Source organism: Pholis gunnellus, assembly GCF_910591455.1.
Source record: "Pholis gunnellus genome assembly, chromosome: 12".
NCBI lineage: Eukaryota > Metazoa > Chordata > Actinopteri > Perciformes > Pholidae > Pholis > Pholis gunnellus.
The window spans coordinates 10,297,165-10,320,160 of NC_136539.1; the positions used below are offsets into that span (position 1 = coordinate 10,297,165).

A 22,996-nucleotide genomic window follows, 5' to 3' on the forward strand; every position below is an offset into this window, starting at 1 on the left:
AGAAACAAATCCCAACACACCCAAGCTGTTAAAATAACAATTTGAACCGCACAATTTCCCCAGTGTGTTGCTGTATGTGTGTTTGTGTGTATCAGTTGCTGACCCTGACCCTCCGGTTGTCGCTGAGAGTGTCCGGAGTTCGGGAACGCAGGTTGTTGGGTACAGTGGGCATCCCTGAGGACTCCAAGGCCTCGGCACCGCCCCTGAAAACCGCAAAGAAACCAGTCATCCCATGATATTCCCTTCATCTTTCATCATGAAATACCCTCAATTTAAGTCTTATGTAGTTGTGTAACACTTTTAGGAAACAACCTGCCCGAGGCTCTTTGGCTTCACAAATAACATTTACTAAAACATCAATAGAGTCGTTAAAGTCACTGACATCTCACTTGACTTTTCTTTGCGGCTTATTTCTCTTTTGAAATATTTTGCCTTCATGCCTGCATGTGTAAGAAGGATTTTTTTGCGCTTTCCATCTCGTTTTAATTAATTCCTCATTAAATCTCTGTGGGACTGTATTTTGATGATAAAAATATTATTTAAAATACTTGTATGTAAGTGGTATACAGCACACAGTTCAGTCTGTTCGTAGTTAAGAATGGACACCTGTTGGAACGTGGACTCGGTGCCGAGGGAACACTTCTTACGCTGTGAGCGTCTCTGGCCGAAACAGATTTGACACCGACGCTGTCGACTCCATTCTCCGGCTTCAAGGCCGGTCGGCTGCCTTTCTTATCCATCTTCATCCTTCTACACACACACACGCACACACACACGCACACACACACACACGCACACACAAAGCCTGTTATCTACTGTTTACTGGAGATATTCAATCAGGTCTATTAATGCAGAGTTATTACACTGTGTCTCTCTGCTTTATCAAGATTATCTAAGTCACAACTCTACAGTTTGCATCCTGCAGAGGAAATCTAGTAAAGGATGCTGTTACATTATTTTGATTAATTATTTCCACAAAGAAGGTGGCTTTCTGACCTGTTTGTTATCAGAATTAAAAATATATGTCCATGTTTGTCAAGCTGCAATAAGCTAGAAAACATGGCCAACATTATACCTGATAAACATCCACATGTCGACATTGTCATTGTTAGTGTCACACCCATAGAGTGCAGGCTGACTCAAGGTGGTGACACATTTTAAAAATAATTTATTTTGTAAAGTATAAATAAAAACCACAAACTGAGCTTTCAGTGGCAAATTTACTCGTAACATCAACGGCCAACTGCTTAGTTTAGTAAATATAATAGTAAAATCACAATATCTCAAAGATAAAAACAGCATGTCTATCACAACAACAAGCCATTAACTCACTATTTCATATACATCCGATTCCCAATGTTGTTTTCACTACAGTGCCGTCATTTACTCTACTAATTTAACACTACATCATTAATGACATACAAAAAGGTGCTTAGGTTGACATATACCTACCGATGGCTGGACCTCAGTGGCAAATTTACTAGTAACGTTAGATGTGATGGCCAACTGAAGAACACAGCGCAAGCCAATAGTTTATACAGCCACGTATGATCCTGTGCCTTTATCCTCAAAATAGAAATGTTTGAAAAGGAGTGCTTGCATATTAAACAACACATATAAGTCTGTGGGCAATTACATACAAATATTCTTTGTGCCACATCAGCATACCAACACAAGCATCTAGTTCAAAGCAACGCTGTGCCGAAGTACAGACTATTGAACTATTTCTCTAATTGTCTTTTACCACGGTACTTAATTGACTGCCAAAATTCTGGCATATGAATCCCATTATTGTCTATTTACTGTTTGTGAACCACACACACACACCAGACACCTTCCTCCAGTGACTATACATACTTACACCTTACTGTTTATACTGTATATCTTGCATTTCATATCCACTGTTCATACTGTTTATATGTTTATAATGTCTATATTGTATACTCATACTGTTGTTTATCTGGCACATTGCACTGCACCGTACTGCTTCTTTTTGCACTTCTGGTCAGACGCTAAAACCAGAAGTTTAATATTTTCTTTAATGACGGGTTATTCAATTCATTAGTCAGAAGGTTTTCAGTAATCATTACATTACATGACATTACAGCCATCTAGCAGATGCTTTTATCCAAAGCAACTTACAATAAGTGTATTCAACATCGGTATTCAAGAGAACTACTAGTCACCAGAAGTCGTAAGTGCATCTCCTTTTTTAAACAAGCATCTAAGAGCATAAAGCAGAGCGAAAGTACAGAAACAAACCAATATGAATACAATAAGTGCTAAGTGGAAGGCTCAGGGTAGTACTTCTTACTCCCCACACTCATGAAATAATCACAGCTTCTTGTTATTTTTTAAGTTATTTTTTTAATTTTTGGACTGAATCACTGTGATGCCTACAGGTACCATTAGAGTGCCGCCAAGATGGGGAGCGGTGCAAGCCGCCACAATCCAATTACTGCTGTGTTGCTTTACTAAATATATTCTGAAATGTATTCAATGTCTCTGTAAAATCATAAGAGTATCCCCTTGATCTTTTCCAATGCCTTTTGTACTGAGGCGAGTTCTCAACACACTGCAGAGTTCTTTCAAATGCCGGTTGAGATGAATTCACTCAGTAAACACTCTAATATTCAGAACATGTATGTGTTTGCATGAACTTAAACTGAGCTGTTTTCCTCTTCCTCTGCTTACCCTTTCCTCCTGGCACCGATGTTGAGTATTGCACTTCTGTTGGATTTCGGGGTGTCGGGTCTCTCAGACTCAGAAAGGTTTGACAGGTTTTCTGTTGACTTTTTGTCTGTGACTGGTAATCAAAAACATTGCATTAATGCAATCAGCATATAACCTACACTACTCCACATAATCAATACGGTTTTGGAAAGAGGACATTAGAGGTGAAACTCACTGATCGGGCTACTCATGATTGTCTGTTTGATCACGTCGCTGCTCGGCACTCCCTGCTCAAAGCGCTTGGACCGCTCCTCCAGGAACCACTCTCCTGTTACCTCCTTCAGCTCGCTGCAAACACACAAACATTACTGGGAGCCTCAACATACAAAAGTCCACCCAAACTAAGATATCGTCAATCAGTGAGTTATCAGTGTTTCTGCAGTGTTCAGTATGTTAAATGTAAGACTTTTAAAGACTTTTGTGATATCATATAGTGCCTGTTTCACAGTCACACCGGCCAAAGTTTGAACAATATTAACGAACCAGTAGAGATGATGAGATGAAGAATAGTTTACCAAGTGCATGAAGGTTATTGACAACACATTGTTGTCAGTACTGTATATAACAATAATAACAATAATTCATAAAAATATCATTAATTAAACATTAGACACAAACTGGAACTGAATAAACAACAGAAAATAGATGGATAGTGTGTGAAACAACTGGGGATTTTCTTTCCCAAAATGTTTTTATAACTAACATTACTCACTACTGCAGGCTACAAAATACATTAAGATTAAATGAAGTTTCCCTCTGGCCTTTTGTTTTACGACTGTTTAGGACCTGCAGATACCCTGGATGAAGATTGATTCGTGTAACCACTTTCTCTCCTTCTGCTGGAGTTTCACTAATTCAGTCCATTTCTTCATTTCTTTCTGTGGGTTACACGTGTCGTTGGACAGAGCCAAAACATTGCTACTAGCTCACGAGCAAAAAAGTTTTACTTCTCACACAAACACATTTCGTGGTCACAGTGTGATTATTCAGACCGGCGGCAGTGGAGGACTTGGTATCTATGCTACAGTATTGATTTTTTTTTTTTGAGTGTGCAGAGCGATTGTAGAAAGATCCTACGGCTAATCGATTTTCGACAACAGACACACAACCCTGTTTACCAGTAATTATTCAGTTAGTTCTGAACAGTTCACTATAGCAGAGCTGTAAATATCTCACATTACTTCTTTGTCTAGAATGTATAAACCCCCAAAGTGGGTGCCACAAAAAAGACTCTTTAGTGCTCAAGAGGTTTTTTAGGGGGGTTGGTCATTATTCTTTTAAGCCCTGTAGAAGATGCCAGCACTGAAACACCCGAAGCCCTCACTGACAAATGGAGACACAGATGTGGTGTCATTAACCATCTGATCCGAACCATCTGGAGTCAATTGCTCTTCTAAACAATAAACTGTTTTTGATCCCTGCCAGGCATCGCACTTACGAGATCTTGGCACAAACGTTACATCTCCACTGCCGTCTTTTGGGAGATGCAACGCGGCAGTCGTCGCAGACGCGCAGCTGACACTCCTTGCAGAGATCTCCACGGCCGAAGATGAGGCCCAGACTCTTCAGGCAGCGAGCGCACTGTCGCTCCTCCACCTCCTGGGGCCGACGGGACCCTTTCCGTTTGATCTCCAGCAGCTCATTCTTCAGCTTCCTGCAGGCAAGGTAGAAGAAAATATCAAGGGACGTTAAGAAAACTCTGTAGCATGAACGTTAAAACTTGCAATACTGAAGTCCTCACCGAATCCTCTTCTCCTCTCGCTTCCTCAATTTCTCATCTTTCTGCAGCACCTTCAGGATCATGTCTCTTTCATGTTCCAGGAGATAAGAGAGGTTGAGATCCTCCCCGACCTGCTCCATTTGTCCCTCAGTGTACACTTGGCCGATGAAATCACCAAAGCAAAGATGTTGCAGGAAAGACGTCTGAATGAGCTACATTATGCTTCAAAAAAGCTCCTCTTTCTGTAATTTTCTGCTCACGATTGGGCTGTTGTTCTTTTAGCGCTAGCATAGTCCAGACTTTGTCCCCCCAGCGTTTCCTCCGATGACCTTCTGTTTCTTAGGGAAACTGACAAGAGCTGACCACTCTCAGGAAGCCTAGATGAGGTCAAACAGACACAATAGAAAGTTAGTAAAACATGACTGATATTAATAACTCATTAATAAAAAATATAAATATAAGGGGTGACAATGAAAGTCCTGGTTTCAGTGCTTTTTTCCCCTCATGTTTATTAAAGCATTTATTAAAATAAGACAGTGATTTACAAGATGACAAGAGGAAGCACAAGTAATTGGTGGACATTCGACAGCTCGACAGCAGCTTAACAAGCTCCCAATTAGGCTCCAAGCCTGACATTCAGAGCACAACACCCACATTTCTCAGCTTCTATTAGCAAAGCTCTATCTTTCCTGAAATTCACGACAAGACAAGGTCTAATTATCTGCATACCTGAATGTCAATGCACTCAGCTAAATAACATTAATTTGGCAGATACTTTTGTACAAAGAGGGATGGAAATGTCAGTCTGCAGGTCCCCCACTTTTGATCCGGACTGAAATATCTCAACAACTTGGATCTAGGGCTGCCCGTCTTAGTCAATAAGTCGACTAATCGATCTCTTTGGTCTTAGACAACTAAGACTTCTTTAGTCGATTAGTCAGTGTTAATGCCGAGCAACTTGTTTCTAAGAAACCTATCAGCACATCTCTTGTAAAAACAAGATTTAAAGTTGTGCTTGTGTGTGATTCTCTGTTGAGAATCTGACATCGGTCTATTAAATCAACTCATCTATATGTCGACAAAATCGAATACATTTTAGTCAAATAAGAATTTCTTTGGTCGTTCTTTGGTTTGAATGCTACACATGAACACACTCGATTCGCAATCTAGCTGCTATGCCTGATCAGTTGAACTGAACCGCTAATAATCTGATTTGCATAAAAATTGCCATCCATGCTTTCAATAATACCGACCATGGAGATCAGAAACTAATATATATGGGAGGACAGGGACAGAATTCTGCCGGTGCTTGTGTAAATTAAGTTGGGAAATAAAAATTGAATGGAGTGGAGGGATCTGCATAAGCCCACACCAGCCTCCTTCAGTCCTTATTCATTACTGTCTCTTTCATCCTCGCCCTTTCTTCTCTCGCCTCTTCCCTTCACTTAACATGAATTAGCACTAATGAACCGGCAGACATCATCTCAGCTTCATTTGCAACCAAAGGCACACCATGACATCAGCGATTAGAGCGTTTTAAGCTGAACTGCAGCTGCATTGTAGCCGAAGAAGAGATCTTTCTTCACCTTGGGCATGAGATGGAGATTTAAAGATACCTTTGCATTTAAAATACTCAACTGCTGAATATAAATAACCCTTACGATTCACTGACTGAGACTTCTCTTGTAAGACAAGGCAACTTTAGCACATTTCAGCAACAAGGCAATTCAAAGTGTTTATTCGGCGACCTTACTTTTGGTCTTATCTATGTTGGGCATCACCTGCGGTTGCACCAGAAACCACCTTCTCTGTGGTGCTGTGGGTGTTTACAAACACACCACAGTCTTATTATATCAAATCGAATGGTCAACCACTCACGTCAACAGTGGACAAGACTAAGAGTTTACGGCTATGCTAGCAGCTCTGAGAGGCTGTTTTAGGCACCGAATGCTAATGTCAGCATGCTAAAATGCTCATAATGCTGATGTTAAAGGTACGATGTTTTGTTAGTGTACTAGCACGCTAACATTTGCTAATTAGCACTACACAAAAAGTATAAAGTATGGCTGATGGGAATGTGATTAGTTCTGCATGTATTTGGTCAGATATTGGACACATTTTAACCTGATGGTGGCGCTAAATTAAACGTCTGGGTATCATCAGAGTCATTACAATGCATCCTGTAAGGAGCATGAATGTATGAACCAAATTTCATGGCAGATCATCAAATAGTTGTTGAGGTATTTTAATTTGGACCAAAGTTGTGCATTGACAGACCGTTGTTGCAATCCAGAGTCAGTGAGGCTAAAAGGAAAACACTTTGGTAGCTTTGTAATGAGCATTCTTTAGTCTTACTTCCTGGTAGGGTTAACCAACTGTTCTGACTGCAATGGTGATATAATCCACATTTCTTTATTTTTTTAATTTATTTGGTTCAATGTTATTCATTGTATTGTTCGTCATATTCTTTATTCATTCCCTTCATTTTGTTTATTTTATCGCTTATTCATTTATTTTCTGCTCAGTAATTTAGTTATGTTTATAAATAACTTGATCATTTGATTTGTGTGTTTATGAAATAATAGCTCCCTGTACACCTTGAGAAGAACTTTGTAGCAAACCTGAGATTAAGATTGAATTGATTAATATCAAATTTGGAGGTTTTCCAAAATGGAATCTTATGTTAAATAAATTCTGTTAGTCAAACTAATGGTGGCTTATGACGTAAGATGAATACCATCATTATTTTATACGAATGTATGGGTTTAGAAATATGAATTGCATTACTAATAATGGTTACATACATTTATATTAATTAATTCATATTTATTAAATCTGCTACCAGCGACAGCGCTACAATACACAAACACATGCATGGACTTCCAGTTGTCCTCACACAAACACTGACTGTCTGTGTGGGACAGAGCTGCAGTCCAAGTGTCCAACTGATCCACTTTAGGTTTATAGGTGCACTAGGACTGTTGCATTGAACTACATTAGTTTTGGCTAGGTTTTAAAAAAAAACTGGCAAGTAGTAGTGTATGTAAAGCAAGGAAGTAAAAAATGCAGACTATAGCCACACAGACAATTCTAGTAGCCAAGCAACTGTGCCACATGATACTCCTGGCGTACTGGACTGACTTCAACAATCAATAAAGCAAAACTAATATTTATCTGAGCATCTTTCATATAACAGTTGTGCCGTGAGAGCACAACAGTATCTCAGAGTTTGAGTTGTGTGCCCGCAGTAGGCGTGTGTCCTGACGCAGTCCTCCCTGAGTACACACTGCACACATTCCCGCTGCCGCTCTCGCTGCCCTGAGCAAACACGAGTCATGAGACAGTTAAACTTTGGCTGTGCTGGCGGAAACGCACTCGCTTCTCATCAATGCAGTAATAACAAAGCTCCAAGCAAAGCTTGACCTTCTCAACACAGTGCGGGGGACGTTTTTCATCTTTTCCACAATTCACATTGTTCAAACATGGAATGGGTCGTTTTGTCACGGAGTCTGCGCTCCGCCGGGGCACATCTGGCCACAAAGCCACATTGTAATCTAACTGGGTGTTTTGTAACTATGTGGCATTTTACCACCTGTCAGTGTGGTGTGTTTCTACAGGTGGCCGGGCTTATATACAGCAGAACCAATCTGCCAATTAAAGACCACAGGTGTGCTGGGAGCAGCTGGACTCCAGTTGGCAGAGACCCAAAGTAGACTTGGATGAAAAATGAACATTGGATAAACACGTTATCAATAAAATGCATTTATTACTGAACAGTCAATGGGCGGACAAAGGAACAGAGATACCAGGCAAAATATGAGTGTTTCAGTCATGAACCAGGCCACACCTGGACTGTGTGTAGCTCAATACTGGACTCTTCTGCTAGAAGGAAAACCTTCAAATGTAAATTGTTTAATGAGGAAAACAGTGTAAGATGTTCATACTAAACCCCTCAGACCCTCGCACTCTTCTCGTTACCTCTGTGATCATTTGTAATGCCATTATATTGTTATAGTGCTGCACTTTGGCATCTCACCAAAGTTGTCCCCTCCAGCCATCAGTGCTCTTGTGATTCAAGCAACAAACATCTGTCCTCTCCAGGTGCTTATCCTTGTGTATTGCATAGACATTTTGATATAACACAAACACAGATGGGGATGGTCAGACCTCTTGAAGCTGACATATGCTGCTAACTGGAACTCTGGTTGAACTGGAAGTCTTTGTGAATGTGATTTGGGCCCCATCCGAACTAACTTACAAAATTAAGAAGCAAATGAGATAAGCATGTCCATTCCTTTAACTGTGTGGGTTTTCTCCCGTTTCTTCCCGCAGTCCAAAGACATGCAGGTTCAGTAGCAACTGAAAATGATCGTGAATGTGAATAGTTGTCTGTGTCTGTGCATAGCCCTGTGATTGGTACTCCGCCCCCACATTTTAAATTGAAAATTCATCAGCTATGACTCCAGCTTTAGTCTTGTTATTTCAGCGAGGGGCAGCACCGATCTTTTTTTGCCTTAAAGATAATGAATAAATCATACAGTAGCTCTTTAACCTTGTGTCAGCAGATTCTTCATCTCCTGGGGGGGGGTGATGCTTTTCCAGATAATTTACGTGTTCTAGCATCCTCACTACCACGCAATGTTGACAGAGGTGGCGACAGTGTGAAGAGCAGCATGCAGATCATCAATAAGTTACACAAATTATACAACTTCCATGTAACAGACAGCTGCACAAGTCTGTTAACCTTTACTCTGTCTAGATGTTGTTGTTTTCCAGGGTAGGTAGGCGCTCCACACCATGGCTCTCCATCGTTTTAATGTATAACCCCGACATCTCCCTGTGGTATGTACGTTTTCCTCCTGAATCATTAATGTCAGACGGCAGTAGACTGCTGATGAGTGGCAGAGAGCGTCTCTGGTGACCAATAAACAGCCGGTCACTTCAGCTCAACCAGAGACCTCTTTCTGCTGGCCAATAAAGGCTTTCATATGGTCCACACACTCACTCACTCACACAGAGAATAGCAGACATGTATAAGTGTAAAGATATTAATTATTCATCAGAAAAGGTCCATAACAAAAAATCTCACAGCTGCTTACACCTGTGCCATGACACAGATGACCAGAGAATATCACATATTCTATTGTACTTTATCTCTGCTTTGGTAATTCCTGCTATATCAAGTAGGGGCTGTTTTCTTTTACTTAAATTGCTATCCAACATCCATAAATCATATGGAATTATATGGAAGTGCTGGATGACAAAAGTCTGAGATTCAAGGTAATGAAACGATTAATCTGGTGGTATAATATATATTTCAACCATCATTGAATTGACCCTGCAAGTGAGTATTGTCTATGTAGCCAAAGCACTATATTAACAGATTTCGGAGATAAATATCATGGCATTGACAGATGTAGTTGATGACCAAAGAACAGCAGCTTTCAGCAGACACAAAATTGAATTGCTTTTCTAAGTAGAAGGACGAGATGAGGCACAAAGCCCTTCAGACAGATTTCTGCTCATAAAACCCTGAGAGTCAGGCCAATCAGATTTACCCGTAGCGAGTCGAAAACAGTGTCCCTACAGACTGAGAGTGCTCTTCATAAAGCAGTAAGCAAGCTGCTTCAGAGTGCAGTGCAGGTTGTGACAAGGATCCACGTGGATGTTGTTGCACCTCAAAATGGTTTCCAGCGTGCACAGCTTATCTCAATTTAAAGGAAATGAAGCAAATAAGATTCATCCGGCCATCTCAGCCGTGTAGCTCCCTGCATGTAATCTGCTTCCTGAGATCGGATGTGGGAACTGTGTTCACAGCGAGGTGTGAAATCAATAGGCGGCCACCGCTCTCACAGAGAGCTGGAGATGAGATCTGGCGTGCTGGAGGAGACTGCCGAGGTTTCTGGGAAGAGAGACATTGGGATGGAGGAGGCGGCACGTTAAATTTTATATGACGGGTTTTACAGAGTGGAAAGTATCCCTGCTTATGAGTACTTTTCACTGAAATGGTGACCCCTCCGTCCGTCTCTCTTTTTCTGTCGCTTGCTTCGTTGCTCTCAGACACACACACACACACACACACACACACACACACAACACCTCAGGGAAGATAACATATCCGCACCACTGCAGTGCTCTAATAACCCTTTCTCTCAGCCTGGAGACCTGTCAGACACCCTGTCTATGTCACTGCTAATCAAGCAAGGAGCTGTCTGCAAATACTCCTCTTCATCCTGCGGACTCTCTGCCTGTCAATAACTCTGCTGAAACACAGAGACCATCGTGGTTGGTGAATCAGAATCCAATTTGAAACCTTAATTACTTGGCAGGCTCAAAGGTAATGAAGCGACTTAAGACAGCGAAATAAATAACTCACCTCCGTCAAGCCTGCCACTTTGCATAACGGTGACTTGCATCCTGTCCTCACCAGATTTGGCCTTTTGTCTCTGATTGTAAGTCTACAGGGAGGGTGAAGATGTCAAACTGCAGCTGAGGGAAAGATCCAGCAGAACAACAACCAATCCTTTGCCCTTATCTCTAAACTGGCTGTCTACAAATTGTACAGCACAGGAGAGAGGGTCAACTCTGTAAAGGCTGGGGTTCGCTTGGAACAAACTATTTTACGTGTCTGAAGGCAAAATTGATTGTAGTTGCTATGAAGAGCCTCGCTCGAAGCCATGGGGATGAAAAGACGGCTGTCACAGAGAGGGGCGAGACACAATAATCTCTCAAATGGGGAATACAGCGCACACCTTCAGACAGTCTCTCGTAAAAAAGGCATTCGTGGTGTTTCACTCGTTTGTAGACAGGAAAAGTGTCTGTATGCTTCAACTGTAGTCCTTGTTTGACGGACAAAGATCTTTCCAAAGTTGGAATTGGGGGAGCTGGATTCGACAATCTAACATTCACGGCAACTTCCCGCAGTAACGCGAGTGTGGAGAAAGTACGCAGCGTTTCAACTTCTCTCTCTTTTTTAATTGTTCTCTTACATCAGATTTCGTGTGTACAGCCGTGTGCGCTATTAAGCCCATTTGAACAATTATCTCGTCTCCACCCTCTCTGACGCCCCAGCTCTGGTGTCGCCGTTCGGAACAACAAAAAACACTTCCGACGTCCGTTGTACAAACTACTTTGTTTCAAGCATAATGATAACTGCAGATCCCCACCCAATTTTCAGTCCTCCACTTGAGTACGGTTTTGAAGTATTACTTGCGTATTTTCATTTCATGCCAATTCATACTTCTAGTCCTCTTCATTTCAGAAGGAATAATTGAACTTTTTACTCCACGTCAAATTTCTGACAGCTTTAGCTACTAGGATTAAGGAGCTACTAGGATTTTACATAAAACAAACATGTAATGAGCCAACGAATTATGATGAATTATCAATCAAACCACGCACCAGTATGCCAAATTATTAAAACTAGTTTTAACATTTTGCATACTTTTACTTAAAGGACCAGTGTGTAGAATTAAAGAAGGTGATATACATCATTCATGTGCGCATAGCGTTGCCTTGCATATCCTGCATCTGCTTTGAGTGTTGGTTGTCAGAAATGAAGGCCAGTGTTTGGTTTGACTGTTCTGGGCTACTGTAGAAACATGGAGGACCAGCTCCATGTGAAGATCCGAAGGGCACAGTCCAAGCTAATAAAAAACAGAACAATTATTAGTTATAAAACAAATATTATATTCCATTTCTGCCCATAGATCCCCCTAAATCCTACACATTGGTTTAAGATACATTTGAAAAGCAAGACTTTCCGTTGTAATATATTTTTCTACTACATAATACACTCAAGGCCTTTCAGAGTTGTTTTTATTTAGTTGTTTTCAGTTTGTGTTTGACCTCCACCGTTGTTTGAAGCAATTCCTTCTCAACCAGGACTAACATTTAAAATGATGCCGTTGCAGCCATGGAGCACACATGTCAGAGCCAACGTAACATTACAACTCTCACGGGAGCCGTCAATAGTAATGACTTATCAAGCCTGCAGGCCTCCACAGTTCCCTGCAGGGCTCAATGGAGCAGAAAATAGGAAAAAAACAAACTAACAGAGTTAGTGCTTCTAAAAACCTCATCTGGAGCTTCCTGTTAGCTGTCCTCTCTTATTCTCCCAGCAGTCCTCCCTCCAATTTCTGATTCTTTCACCTTCACTGAACTCTCCGGCATCAGTCGAATCTGAATGCTGCTTCATTGTCCTCGCACTGATGGGCTGTTTGTGTCTTTTCACCCACTAATTAAGAGGAAAGGGCAGCGTGGGTTTAGGAAAAGGCTGCCACTCCTCCGCACAGACCAGCAGAGAGAAGGCACAGAGACGGAAAATAGATAATTTGGTTTCGGTCATGTTGTGTTGCTGGGTGTGACCGGAGAAATCAAAGACTAGCAGGAAGAGGATACCAGATCTGGACTTTAAGCGCAGAAGGAGCAAGGAAGTTAAATCAGACGTTCAGTGATGACTTCAGCACCCCTTAAAACAAACACAAAGAAGAAACTTTTCTTCCCCTCAGAGATAAAAACACATCAGTAGTTCTGTGGTCTCTGTTGCATGAAGCTAATATTTCTGGAAAATTGCATCACTAAAGATGAAAAGGACTCAGACCAGAGATTACCAAGACTAACAAGCACCACTCACACAAATAATAACCGATGTGGCTTACATTCTGCATGATTCTAATATTAGTCCACGACTAATTTGGGGGTAAAATTGGGTTTAATCTGTGCAGTGACTGCCTGGCGTGAGAATCTAGCGCCATGTTTGCGACTCTGATTTAGTCACAGTGTTTTGAGCTAAACGCTAACATCATCATGCTGATGCTGCTGATTGGTATCATATTTACCATGTTCAACATCAATTTTAGAATGTTAATATTTTCTGATTAGCACTTCAGCACAGCTGAAGCTGATGAGAATGCTGTTAGTTTTGCAGGTATTTAGTCATGAACTGAAATATTGGACAGGTTCCAATTTCATCTCATGGCACCAGCTGCACATAGCCGGCATCTGCCCTGGGGGAGCGTGTGTGCGCTCAGGATTCTTTGTTCCCCAGCTCAATATCCCTGCTATATGACACAACAAGACCTTTCAAAGGATTTTATGTTCTCAGCAATGTTTTGTCCAGAGGTCAATTGTTGAACATATGTTTCCCTGAGTCAATACGTTTAAATCCCCCACCTACAGATTACAGCCTACTGATGTTATACTCCTTGAAACCAACACGATCTCCACGGTGGGTGAACGCATTTAAACCATTCAAACTGCCTTTGCATTGCTCTGCATTCCTTTCTTTAGAGTATAATGCGAAGACAGCCCCTTACCCATATCTTACAATGTCAGTCTATAGGAAACTGAAAATATAGGAGCCTGGGAACATAGGAATGACCTCTTGACCTGGGGACCTATAGATGACCTGTACACCTGTTATTTGTCATAATTGGATTAACTGAAAAGTGGTTCGTTAATTTGACATCCTTTGTACGTTTTAAGCTATTCTGTTTTGTGTAAGGGTCTTGTGTCAAAATCTTTTTTTAGCATCTTACATATCCCCCTTGTGCATTACTCCGGCCGTGCTTGTGGAGAGGATTCAGCCCTTTTACTATTAAGTGTTTAAATAAATTCAATGACAGACAAACCAACTGCACCTTTAATTATATCACAAAGCCTTTGCATGAAGAATGAACCTGATGAGTGATGACATCAGCAAAGCAAAATCATGTATAATAGTCTTCGTAAAATAACGCACACCTCTAATATTCATTTTCTCTCCATGTTGCCATTTTGCTTGTTTTTGCACTGCATCAAAAATCCACATAATTCCAATCAAATTCTCAAGGCCTATCTAACGATTTCTAACAATTTCTGAGTGACAGGTTATGGAGGCACCATACCTAAGCTTCTCCCATATTCTGTAAAACAGGCCAATTCCTTCTGCCAGAAACAGCAGTGAAATGGTCCAGATTTCAAGACACAGTCTGCCTTCTACGCCACAGATCTGGCACTGTTTAGGCTTATGATGGAAACTGTGAGACAGTTCAAGTGAAGACAGTCTGGTTGTTGGATAAACACGCACATATTCAGTGCAGAGTATCTGAAATCTATCTTTAAGGACCTCTGTCAGATATTATCACTAGATAAAACTAAGATATCAAGAAGAGCCGTGTGATCTTTTATGACATGCCTCTTTCAGGAAAACTTAACACAGCAAAACCCTTTTTGTTTGTCAGCGTGCTAAAGATTCCCATGCATGAGCACTTAACGAACAAGAGATGAGAGGTTTCTAGATCGAGGCTGGATCTCATTAACCTAGTTACAGTCGTGGCCTCTGCTGCTTCTTCACAGAGAAAAGAAGAGAGAGAGAGAGAGACGTTGGGGTTATAAACAGCTCCCTCTCCTTTCACCAACATGGCTGAATATTTCATAGCACTCATTCCTGTTTAACTGCTGCTTGCCTGTAACATTTGACTGTACTTTTTTCTTTTTGATGCCCCTAGAGAGGGGAATCCTCTGAAAGTGCTTGTGTGTGTGTGTGTGTGTGTGTGTGCAGAGCAGTGTTACCATTAATCAGAGTGTAACACCTGAACTGCATGTGTAATTTAAAGCTGCAGTGGACACTAATGGATTATGATTGTCTTTTAAGATTAGCCCTGTCTCTTCAGTTCTATTGCACTGTATGTGGGTAAGTTAGCGTAGCTGGAACACAAAGGAGACAGATGGACAATGAAATTCAGTGTTCGGAGGACTGATAAGTGTCTGGGCTGCCTGAGCCTCGAGGATGGATCGATGAATAAAGATCCTGCAGCAAAGACAAGCTGCTGTTTCAGGCAGATGGACTCCAGGTTTAGAGCAATATTGGATTTTTAAAAGGATGTATCAACAGTATCAAGCCAAAGAAGCATGTAGAAACATCTACTTGTCAACCTTTTCTCACACTGATCAGAAGCCAGAAGAATTAATTTGCTGAGGAGCATGTTCGCATGTTGGTGAGGGAATTTCAGGTGCTCGTGACATCCATTCAAACACTTGTGAACTTGTGAAACCTCTGAACTATAAAACAAGTTCAATTCAGTGTTCAAAGATGCTTCAGTAACTTGGACTTTGCAATTAGCTGCTTCCTTGGTATCACTTTCTGATAAGGCACCATTTCTTCGGGCGTTATAATATTAATTAAAGATTGTAGGGGGATTAGCTTGAGACATTATTAAGAACAATTGTAAGGTTTGCAAAGTTATAAAAAAAAATCCTTTGGCTTGTTAAACAATGTTTGGTAATCTTTTTTATGAATATTTATCATGTCGGCAAGTTATAAATGATAGTACGTCATTAATTAAAAGAATATTTTCACAGTTTGGGAATATGCTTATTCACTTATTTAGAATATCACCCCCGCATACAGCATTCTGTACTGCAGCTATATCGTGCATGTGTTTATGACCTCCACCGAAGAGGATATGTTTTCGGTTCGGTCTGTTTGGCAGCAGGATTACAGAACGTTTTCGGGTGTATGCATGGGCCAACAAAGAACCAATTACAATTTGGAGCAGATCTGAATCCGATCAGATAAACAAATTATTTGGAACTTTTGCGAGACACGGCACAGTCGAGTGCCCTTCTAGTTGTAAATGTATCCTTTATATTTCGATCACTTTTTGAGGTGCTTGTGTTTTCTACTACTTTTGACCACGACACCAAGGCAAATGAAAATGAAAACATACTTGGCCAGCCTGTTTCTGACTATATGGCCACCACCTCCAGTCGGTTAGCTTAGCTTAGTATTAACAATAATAAAGGGGGGAAGCAGTTAGCTTGGCTCTTTCCAAAGGGATGAACCTACCAGCACCTCTAAAGATCAAATTAACATGTCACTGTTTTATCAGAACAAAATCCGTAGCGTAAAAACGACAATTCGCCTTTTTACAGAGGGTTTGTGCCAGTTTCTTGACTGGGATCAGTAACTTCCTGTTGCCTGCTCCAATCCAAATCTCATCTAACTCTTTTCACGAAAGCAAAATGTCAAACTATTCCTTCAAGGGTGATGCACTTCTCACTTTTTAATAAAAGAACAGCAAAAAAAGAGTAAGATCAGAATTATAAATGTCAACATGCCAGTAGAGACTCTCCTCGCAAGAAAAATAACAGTATCATTTGTTTCAGCAAACCCCCCAAAAACACATATAGGATGGCACTCTAGGATTTATGACTTGGAAGGTGTAAGACGGGTAACGTTGTTATAGGGGATGGATGGATGAGTCAAATATTGTTTTCTGTTTCCTACCGACAGTCAACACTAATTGTGAGTTTGATCGTTCCTTTGCGGTCGTTGACAACAAAGTAAAACTTGTATTTCTAACTTTCCGAAAACCTAACCATAGTGCTGTCACACCATAAAACAGGTTCACTTTTTCAACAGTGATTTGTATTAGTTTTGAACAAATGCGTTTTTTTCTCGTTTAGCTTTAAGGATTTGTTATTTGGTCCAGATGTTCTGCAGGAAGTGTGAAGTGCTCTTACGATCTAGGTTCACTATACAACCGAGTATGTTAGCACAACGTTAACTAGTGTTAGCACTTCAACGCCGAGAGCTACTGAAGGTACACTGAATGCATACATGCTGAGCTCAGATGAATGAACTCGTCTTCTGGTCTTACAGTATGTACAGACACTGCGGGTGTTCCTCAATGTGAAGGATCCGTCGTTCACATTGAGAAACAAACTGTGTCTCAGTGGTAAGAACCAACAGACATTCCAATGTGGACTTTGCCCTTTTCAACAAATAAAGGCACGGTGGACAGGACATTCTGCCGAAACTGATTAATGCTCAAGATTATGTGATTAAAATGTGCATGGCACTGAGGACTACATTTTAATCCTATGAGTCTCCACCTGTAATGACATCATAAAGCATGTTACCCTCTGCCTAATGTTTTTAAGACCGCTCGGTTTGAGCTGATGACAAAATGCATCTAATGCCTTCAACATGGAATTCAGGTTCACAGGCTCCACCTTCAGGCACTTTACCTTGTATTTGCGTTTATTGTCTCTCCATACATTTGACCTTCTCTAAGCCCCGCCCTCTGATGCTACACCGTCAAGCTGTCAGAGCTAACGTTACCATGGACCCCACACTGTCACTAACTGTCACTAAGATTAACGTTGTCATTGTTCGCATGCTGATGTTAACATTTAACTCAAAGGACCGCTGTGTCGAAGTTACTCACAGAGCTGCTACCATGGTTGTAGACTCCTGTTTGTTATTTCTTATTCGCTTATTTTCAAATTTCTTCTTCAGACATTACGTTATAATATCATTACATATTTTATCAGTGCAAATACATTTGAATAATCAAATTGTTTTTTAAAAACAATTATGAACTCTAGGTCCAAGCTTTCTACTGCATATCACAGTTTCAACTGTACATCATCGTTCAGATGTCAAGAAAGACCTTTCAAGCTCAAATGCAAATGATTGCAAGGCATTTCAACTGCATTTGTTAAATCTTTTAAATAACAATTTTAATAACGTACCTTTAAACGTCATCATTTTTTTATTTTTAAATCCACTATAATAATTTCACAGTCAAAGTTTGTTGTTTTTAACGTTTATATTTACATAACACTGAGGCTGTGACTCCCAGTCATGTCCTTACAGCTGTCGTTAATCTGTTCAAATACATTTACTGAATAAACACCTTCATGTGCACGACTTGCTAACAATGAATCTAATTAATGTCAGTGTTTGATGTACGTTCTGCCATGTTGACTTTTCCACAAAGCACACCCAGTCAACATGCTGTTGCTGGGAAATAATTAAATAATAATGTCATTTTAAATAAAAAAAGGTTCGTTTGGAGCATGTGGGCATCCACACATTTGCCTCATTGTCAGGTTCAAGTGTCCCATCATCCTATGACAGAGCGCCCACAGTGTGTATGTGTCCATACACATTGGTGGAAGGGTGAAACAGAGGCATCACTCCCTGACCGGCAATCTATTACCCAACTGAGTCATTCCTCTCAGCACTGCTTCCAAATTACATTTCTGCTTTTTTAAGTGTTTTTTTGCTACCTCCCACATCTGCAGTGTTGGTGTGTGGACGGGCTTCCACTGATTGCCTCGCTGCGGCCGTGATTGAACGGGGATGAGCTGCATCTCTGAGGCCGCGTGGGGCTATATGCTGCATACCAAACGGGGTATGCACTAGAGAGCCACAGATAAAGAGAAGCATCAGTGAGTGGGAGGGAGGGAAACCCCGCACAACACGGCACTACAGAGATCCGAGTTATTGAATGCAGCAGCACAGACGAGCTTTGTTGCAGCAGCTCAGGTCATCAACGGAGTTAATCTTGTTATAATCATGCAGATTATAGTGGGTTTAATAGGCTAATATTCCACGTTTTAAAGGCAGCCAACATATGTGCATCTCCATTACACGTGCCAAGTTCATCATTTGGGAGAACAGGGAGTGGACAGCATTTATGTGAGGGACCGATGAGATGCCAATAGTACTGCCATATAAAGAGAGAAAGCAGTAACTACAAAAGCTGTCACGTTAACGAAAGGCCAAAGTGTTCAGGCTGGTCAGAAAATGTATACGAGGCCTCCATACAAATGTTGCAATGCTGTCTTTTTAGGCAACATAATACAAACAAAACACAGGACCTGCCAATAACATGTGCTCTTTTAGCTTTATTGTTCACTTTAAAATGGCCATTATGTGGTATTTCAGAAATGGAATATAATATTCAAAACCGTTTTCATTGGTGTATTATCAACTGAAACCGAGAATCGTGGCGCTTTCGTTAGCTTAGAATGAGCCCTTCATATCTACGTAGGGGGCGCTTGCCGCAGAGTACAAAAAAAACGTGCTGTTGTTGTTATGGTAAAGATGGCCTCTGAGTGAGGCGAACCGTGTTACCACGGGTTTGCACTCTGCAGCTCATGTTACTGCAGCCTTGGAAAGGGAGGACATGATTGGAGGGGTATTCAGTTGGTTGCAAAACCAACACCCACTCCGCTAGATGCCACCAATTCCTACACACTGTCCCTTTAAGAAGTTGTTTATCCATATAAATATATATATTGACATCAATTTCATAAACTAATCTAGTCCTTCTATCTAATACATTTTCATATTTTATCACAGCAAATCACAAGGACTTTAATAATTGTAACTTTGAATGCAGCCTTCTGTGGACATTTTGAGCATTGAGCCATGCCAGGGGGGAGCTCTTCCACATAGTTGGGGGCCATTGCTCTCCCCATAAGAAAATGATGGCACAGCCAGCGCAGAGTGGTTTTACTGCTGATCATGTGTGGGCAGCTTACTGAACTGAATTACTAAAATGTTGGTTTATTAACCTAGTAAATACTGTTTTAGGTTTGCTAGATAAAGGCTACGTGACAAAGTGCAATTCCTGTGTAATTACGTCAAATTGTACATGCTGTTTTCATGGAAAATATACATTTATGTAGTATAGTAATTAAATTCTTCTAATCTGGTTTAAAAAATGATGTAGTTAAAAATACAGCATTTTGGTTTTCTAGGTCAGAGTACATCAGTCTGGCACCATGAGCTGCAGCCTGTCACAGACATGTCTGCCATAATAACAAATACATGTGTGGCTGACTATATATGCCTGCACACACACATACACACATACACACACACACACGGACACTTCTACTATGTCTTGCCAGATCTCTAATGTTGTGTGACTGCACTCCCCAGGGCTTCTTTCTGCTCTGCTGGATGAGCTCTGGCTGCCAGCATGGAGAGAAATCAGGGAATCCCTTCGTTCCCTGGCTTCTCTCCTCCTTTATTCACCCATCTATTCCCCCTCCAGCAGCCTTGTGTGTGTGAGCTGTATAAAAGCTTGGTTATCATTAGGGAGCCGTTCTCCCTGTGACAATGATAAAACAGCCTCAGCTGATGCAGCATCTACTGCTAACAAGGAGCCAAATTAACCAATTTAAGGAAGCGTCACTATGACAAATTACGTGGCGGCATGTGGTACGCAGCAAATACCCCCCCCCCCCACCCCAAAAAAAAAAAAACAGCAATGTAAAATTGTTTTTTCTTTTTGGGAAAGCATATACTGTAAAAACCTAATAATACATTCACTTACATGGCTTCGTAATGAACCCATGGATAATGTATATACTCATGTTATTTTAACTCATTAACACAACTGCTTTGTTTTAATTTACAGCTGTTTTTAGTTGTATATACACAGGCCTGATAGCTGATCGAAAAGACTAGCTAAATGTTGTCTGTGGCTACTTTGTCGTAAGTAGTAAGTAAGTAGCCACTTATCCGCCAGTCTGACAGGTCTAGTAGCCGCTTTAATACGTTGAACTGGCCTTTTTAGACTATATTGGCTCCTTGAACTGGCCAATTAAAATGTAACACTTGCTGCCAAATAACTGCAGTAAATAAGACTAAACCATGTAGTGGAGTTAGTCCACTCGCCTCTAGTCCATGTTTTGACCTGAAATCAATCAAAAATGTTGAAAGTTAGTGCTGAAACAAGTAGTATTTTTGGTAACTGAATAGTCATTTAGAGTAATAGATTATAAATATTTGGGGAAAAGCATATTATTGCTCAATGAGCTTATTGGCTGTCAAGAGTTAAAGGAGAAGATTGATGCTGGACGGATGTGAGAGAAGTAGCGGTCGTTTCATATAACTGTCTGCAACAAATAAAATATCTATTCCTTTAGGTCATTTATCACATGTTGCTGGATCAGACTCAAATGTGATGATTTGCTGCTTTTGTCTCATTTAAATATCAACGTAAATAGAGCGTCTTTCATACTTAGTCTGCTGTTCAGATGACACGTGCAATTGTAAGAGTAATACTACATTATTTTCTGACGTTAAAGATGAACCATTAATTGATTTAGAGCTGAAAGGGCGAATTGATTAATCAAATTGTTAATCATAAGACAATAATCAATTTATCTTTCAGTTGTTCCCTTTGTTCCTGTAATAATCTAGCTTCTGAATGTTAGGATTTACTGCTTTTGTTTGTTTTATTTGATGGTAAACCATATATATTTCAGTTTGGGACAGTTGTGCGGACAACAATTGCTTGTTTAGCCTTGTGATTGTCTTTTTCGACTGTTTTCTGACATTTTATAGGCCAAACGATGAATCAAAAACATTATCAGAGTCATCGATGATGAGTTATAACCATCAGCTACAACATAATTTGATTGAACAAATAAACTAGTGAGCCCTACAACCGTAATGTAATTTATACATCCTGCATGTATTCCAGACTCAAACCCTCATGAGGTCTTCGGGTTCCAGAATAGAGGCTTCAAATCCTGCTGCTGACAACATCTTCAAAAGAAGCTTCACATTTCTTTTATCCTAAACTGGATCTCACATACCTGCTGTGAGAAGCATGCATCAAACACACGCATAACACCAACTAATCTGAGGCTATGAAGAATTGTAATGAGGAGTGTATACCGTACACGTCTCCAGACATGGTGCACCTTCAGAAAACAGAGCAAGATATTCAGTCAGTCCTGCAGACATTAGGCAGCATCGCTGTGAGTCTGCCACCTCTTCAGTAGCACCAGTCTTCCCTGAGAAGTCGAGGGATATCCTGGTGACTCCACATGAAACCACCACAGACAGGGTCCTCATTAATCAACAACTGACATGTTATAGGGCCATTAAGTTGATTTAAATCAAGTCACTCGTACCCTCATCATCAATTGATCTAAACCACTGCCCACCATATCATGACATCATGGTGATGGGTCTCGAACCTCTCCGGACAGCAAGTTAATTAATGCAACACATTCTCAGCAGATTATGAAGAGAGTTGACTTGGGTGCAGGTTAATCTACCGTCGAAACCAGCGGGAGGCAACAAGAAACAAGAAAAGGAGCGTTTTGCTGCATTGCACCTGCCCAAACGCGCGTAACTTTAGGAAGTGGGGCTGTCTGGACCCGCTGGTCTGTGACTAATCATCCAAGGTCGTGGTCGTGATGGTGGAGAAACAGCCCCCCTCCGCAAAACAAGGAAAAGACTCAAACAAAACAGCATTAAAACTGGAGACGAGCAGGCAGCGACTGACCGTGCCATATGACAGACGAAACACGGCGGTGTTGGGAGTCCCGGTGTGTTGCCGGTTGACCTGAGGAGCGACGGTGTCTTACCTGGTGGCTGTCGACGATCCGGCACGGGAGCACGGCAGGCTGGGGGAGTTCGTCCCGGGATCAGTGACCGTGCGTTAGTGCGTCGGTGCGCCTCGGCACCGTCTGAAGGCTCATATCCACAGCCAGGGTGTTCCCGACAGGAGGGGGCGTGGTGTGTGTGTGTGTGTGTGTGTAAGAGAGAGAGAGAGAGAGAGAGAGTGTGTGTATGTGCGCGTGTGTGTGCGTGTGCGTGTGTGTGTGAGTGTGCGTGAGAGGGAGCGAGAGAGAGAGAGAGACAGAGTGTATATTTGTGCGCGCGTGTGTGTGTGTGTGTGTGTGTGTAAGAGTGTATGCTTGTGCGTGTGTGTGTAAGAGTGTATGTTTGTGCGTGTG

The 22,996-nt window shown here is 41.2% G+C and overlaps 1 protein-coding gene across 3 annotated transcripts in view; it reads right to left on the bottom strand.

Annotated features, from left to right (window-relative positions):
• Positions 1–22,722, bottom strand: part of sytl5 (synaptotagmin-like 5) — a 34,402-nt gene extending 11,680 nt beyond the window's left edge. Inside the window, exons 1-7 of one of the 3 annotated variants that reach the window (XM_079170143.1) lie at positions 22,625–22,722; positions 4,475–4,830; positions 4,172–4,387; positions 2,909–3,021; positions 2,695–2,806; positions 607–750; positions 110–203 (exon numbers count right to left, since the gene is read on the bottom strand). In XM_079170143.1, coding sequence (XP_079026269.1) covers positions 110–203; positions 607–750; positions 2,695–2,806; positions 2,909–3,021; positions 4,172–4,387; positions 4,475–4,593 — 798 coding nt within the window. In that variant the 5' untranslated portion in view covers positions 4,594–4,830; positions 22,625–22,722. Of the gene's footprint in view, positions 1–103; positions 204–606; positions 751–2,694; positions 2,807–2,908; positions 3,022–4,171; positions 4,388–4,474; positions 4,831–22,542 lie in introns of all 3 variants that reach the window. The other 2 variants (XM_079170141.1, XM_079170142.1) reach the window with 2 other exon arrangements.
• Positions 22,723–22,996: the final 274 nt, after the last annotated feature.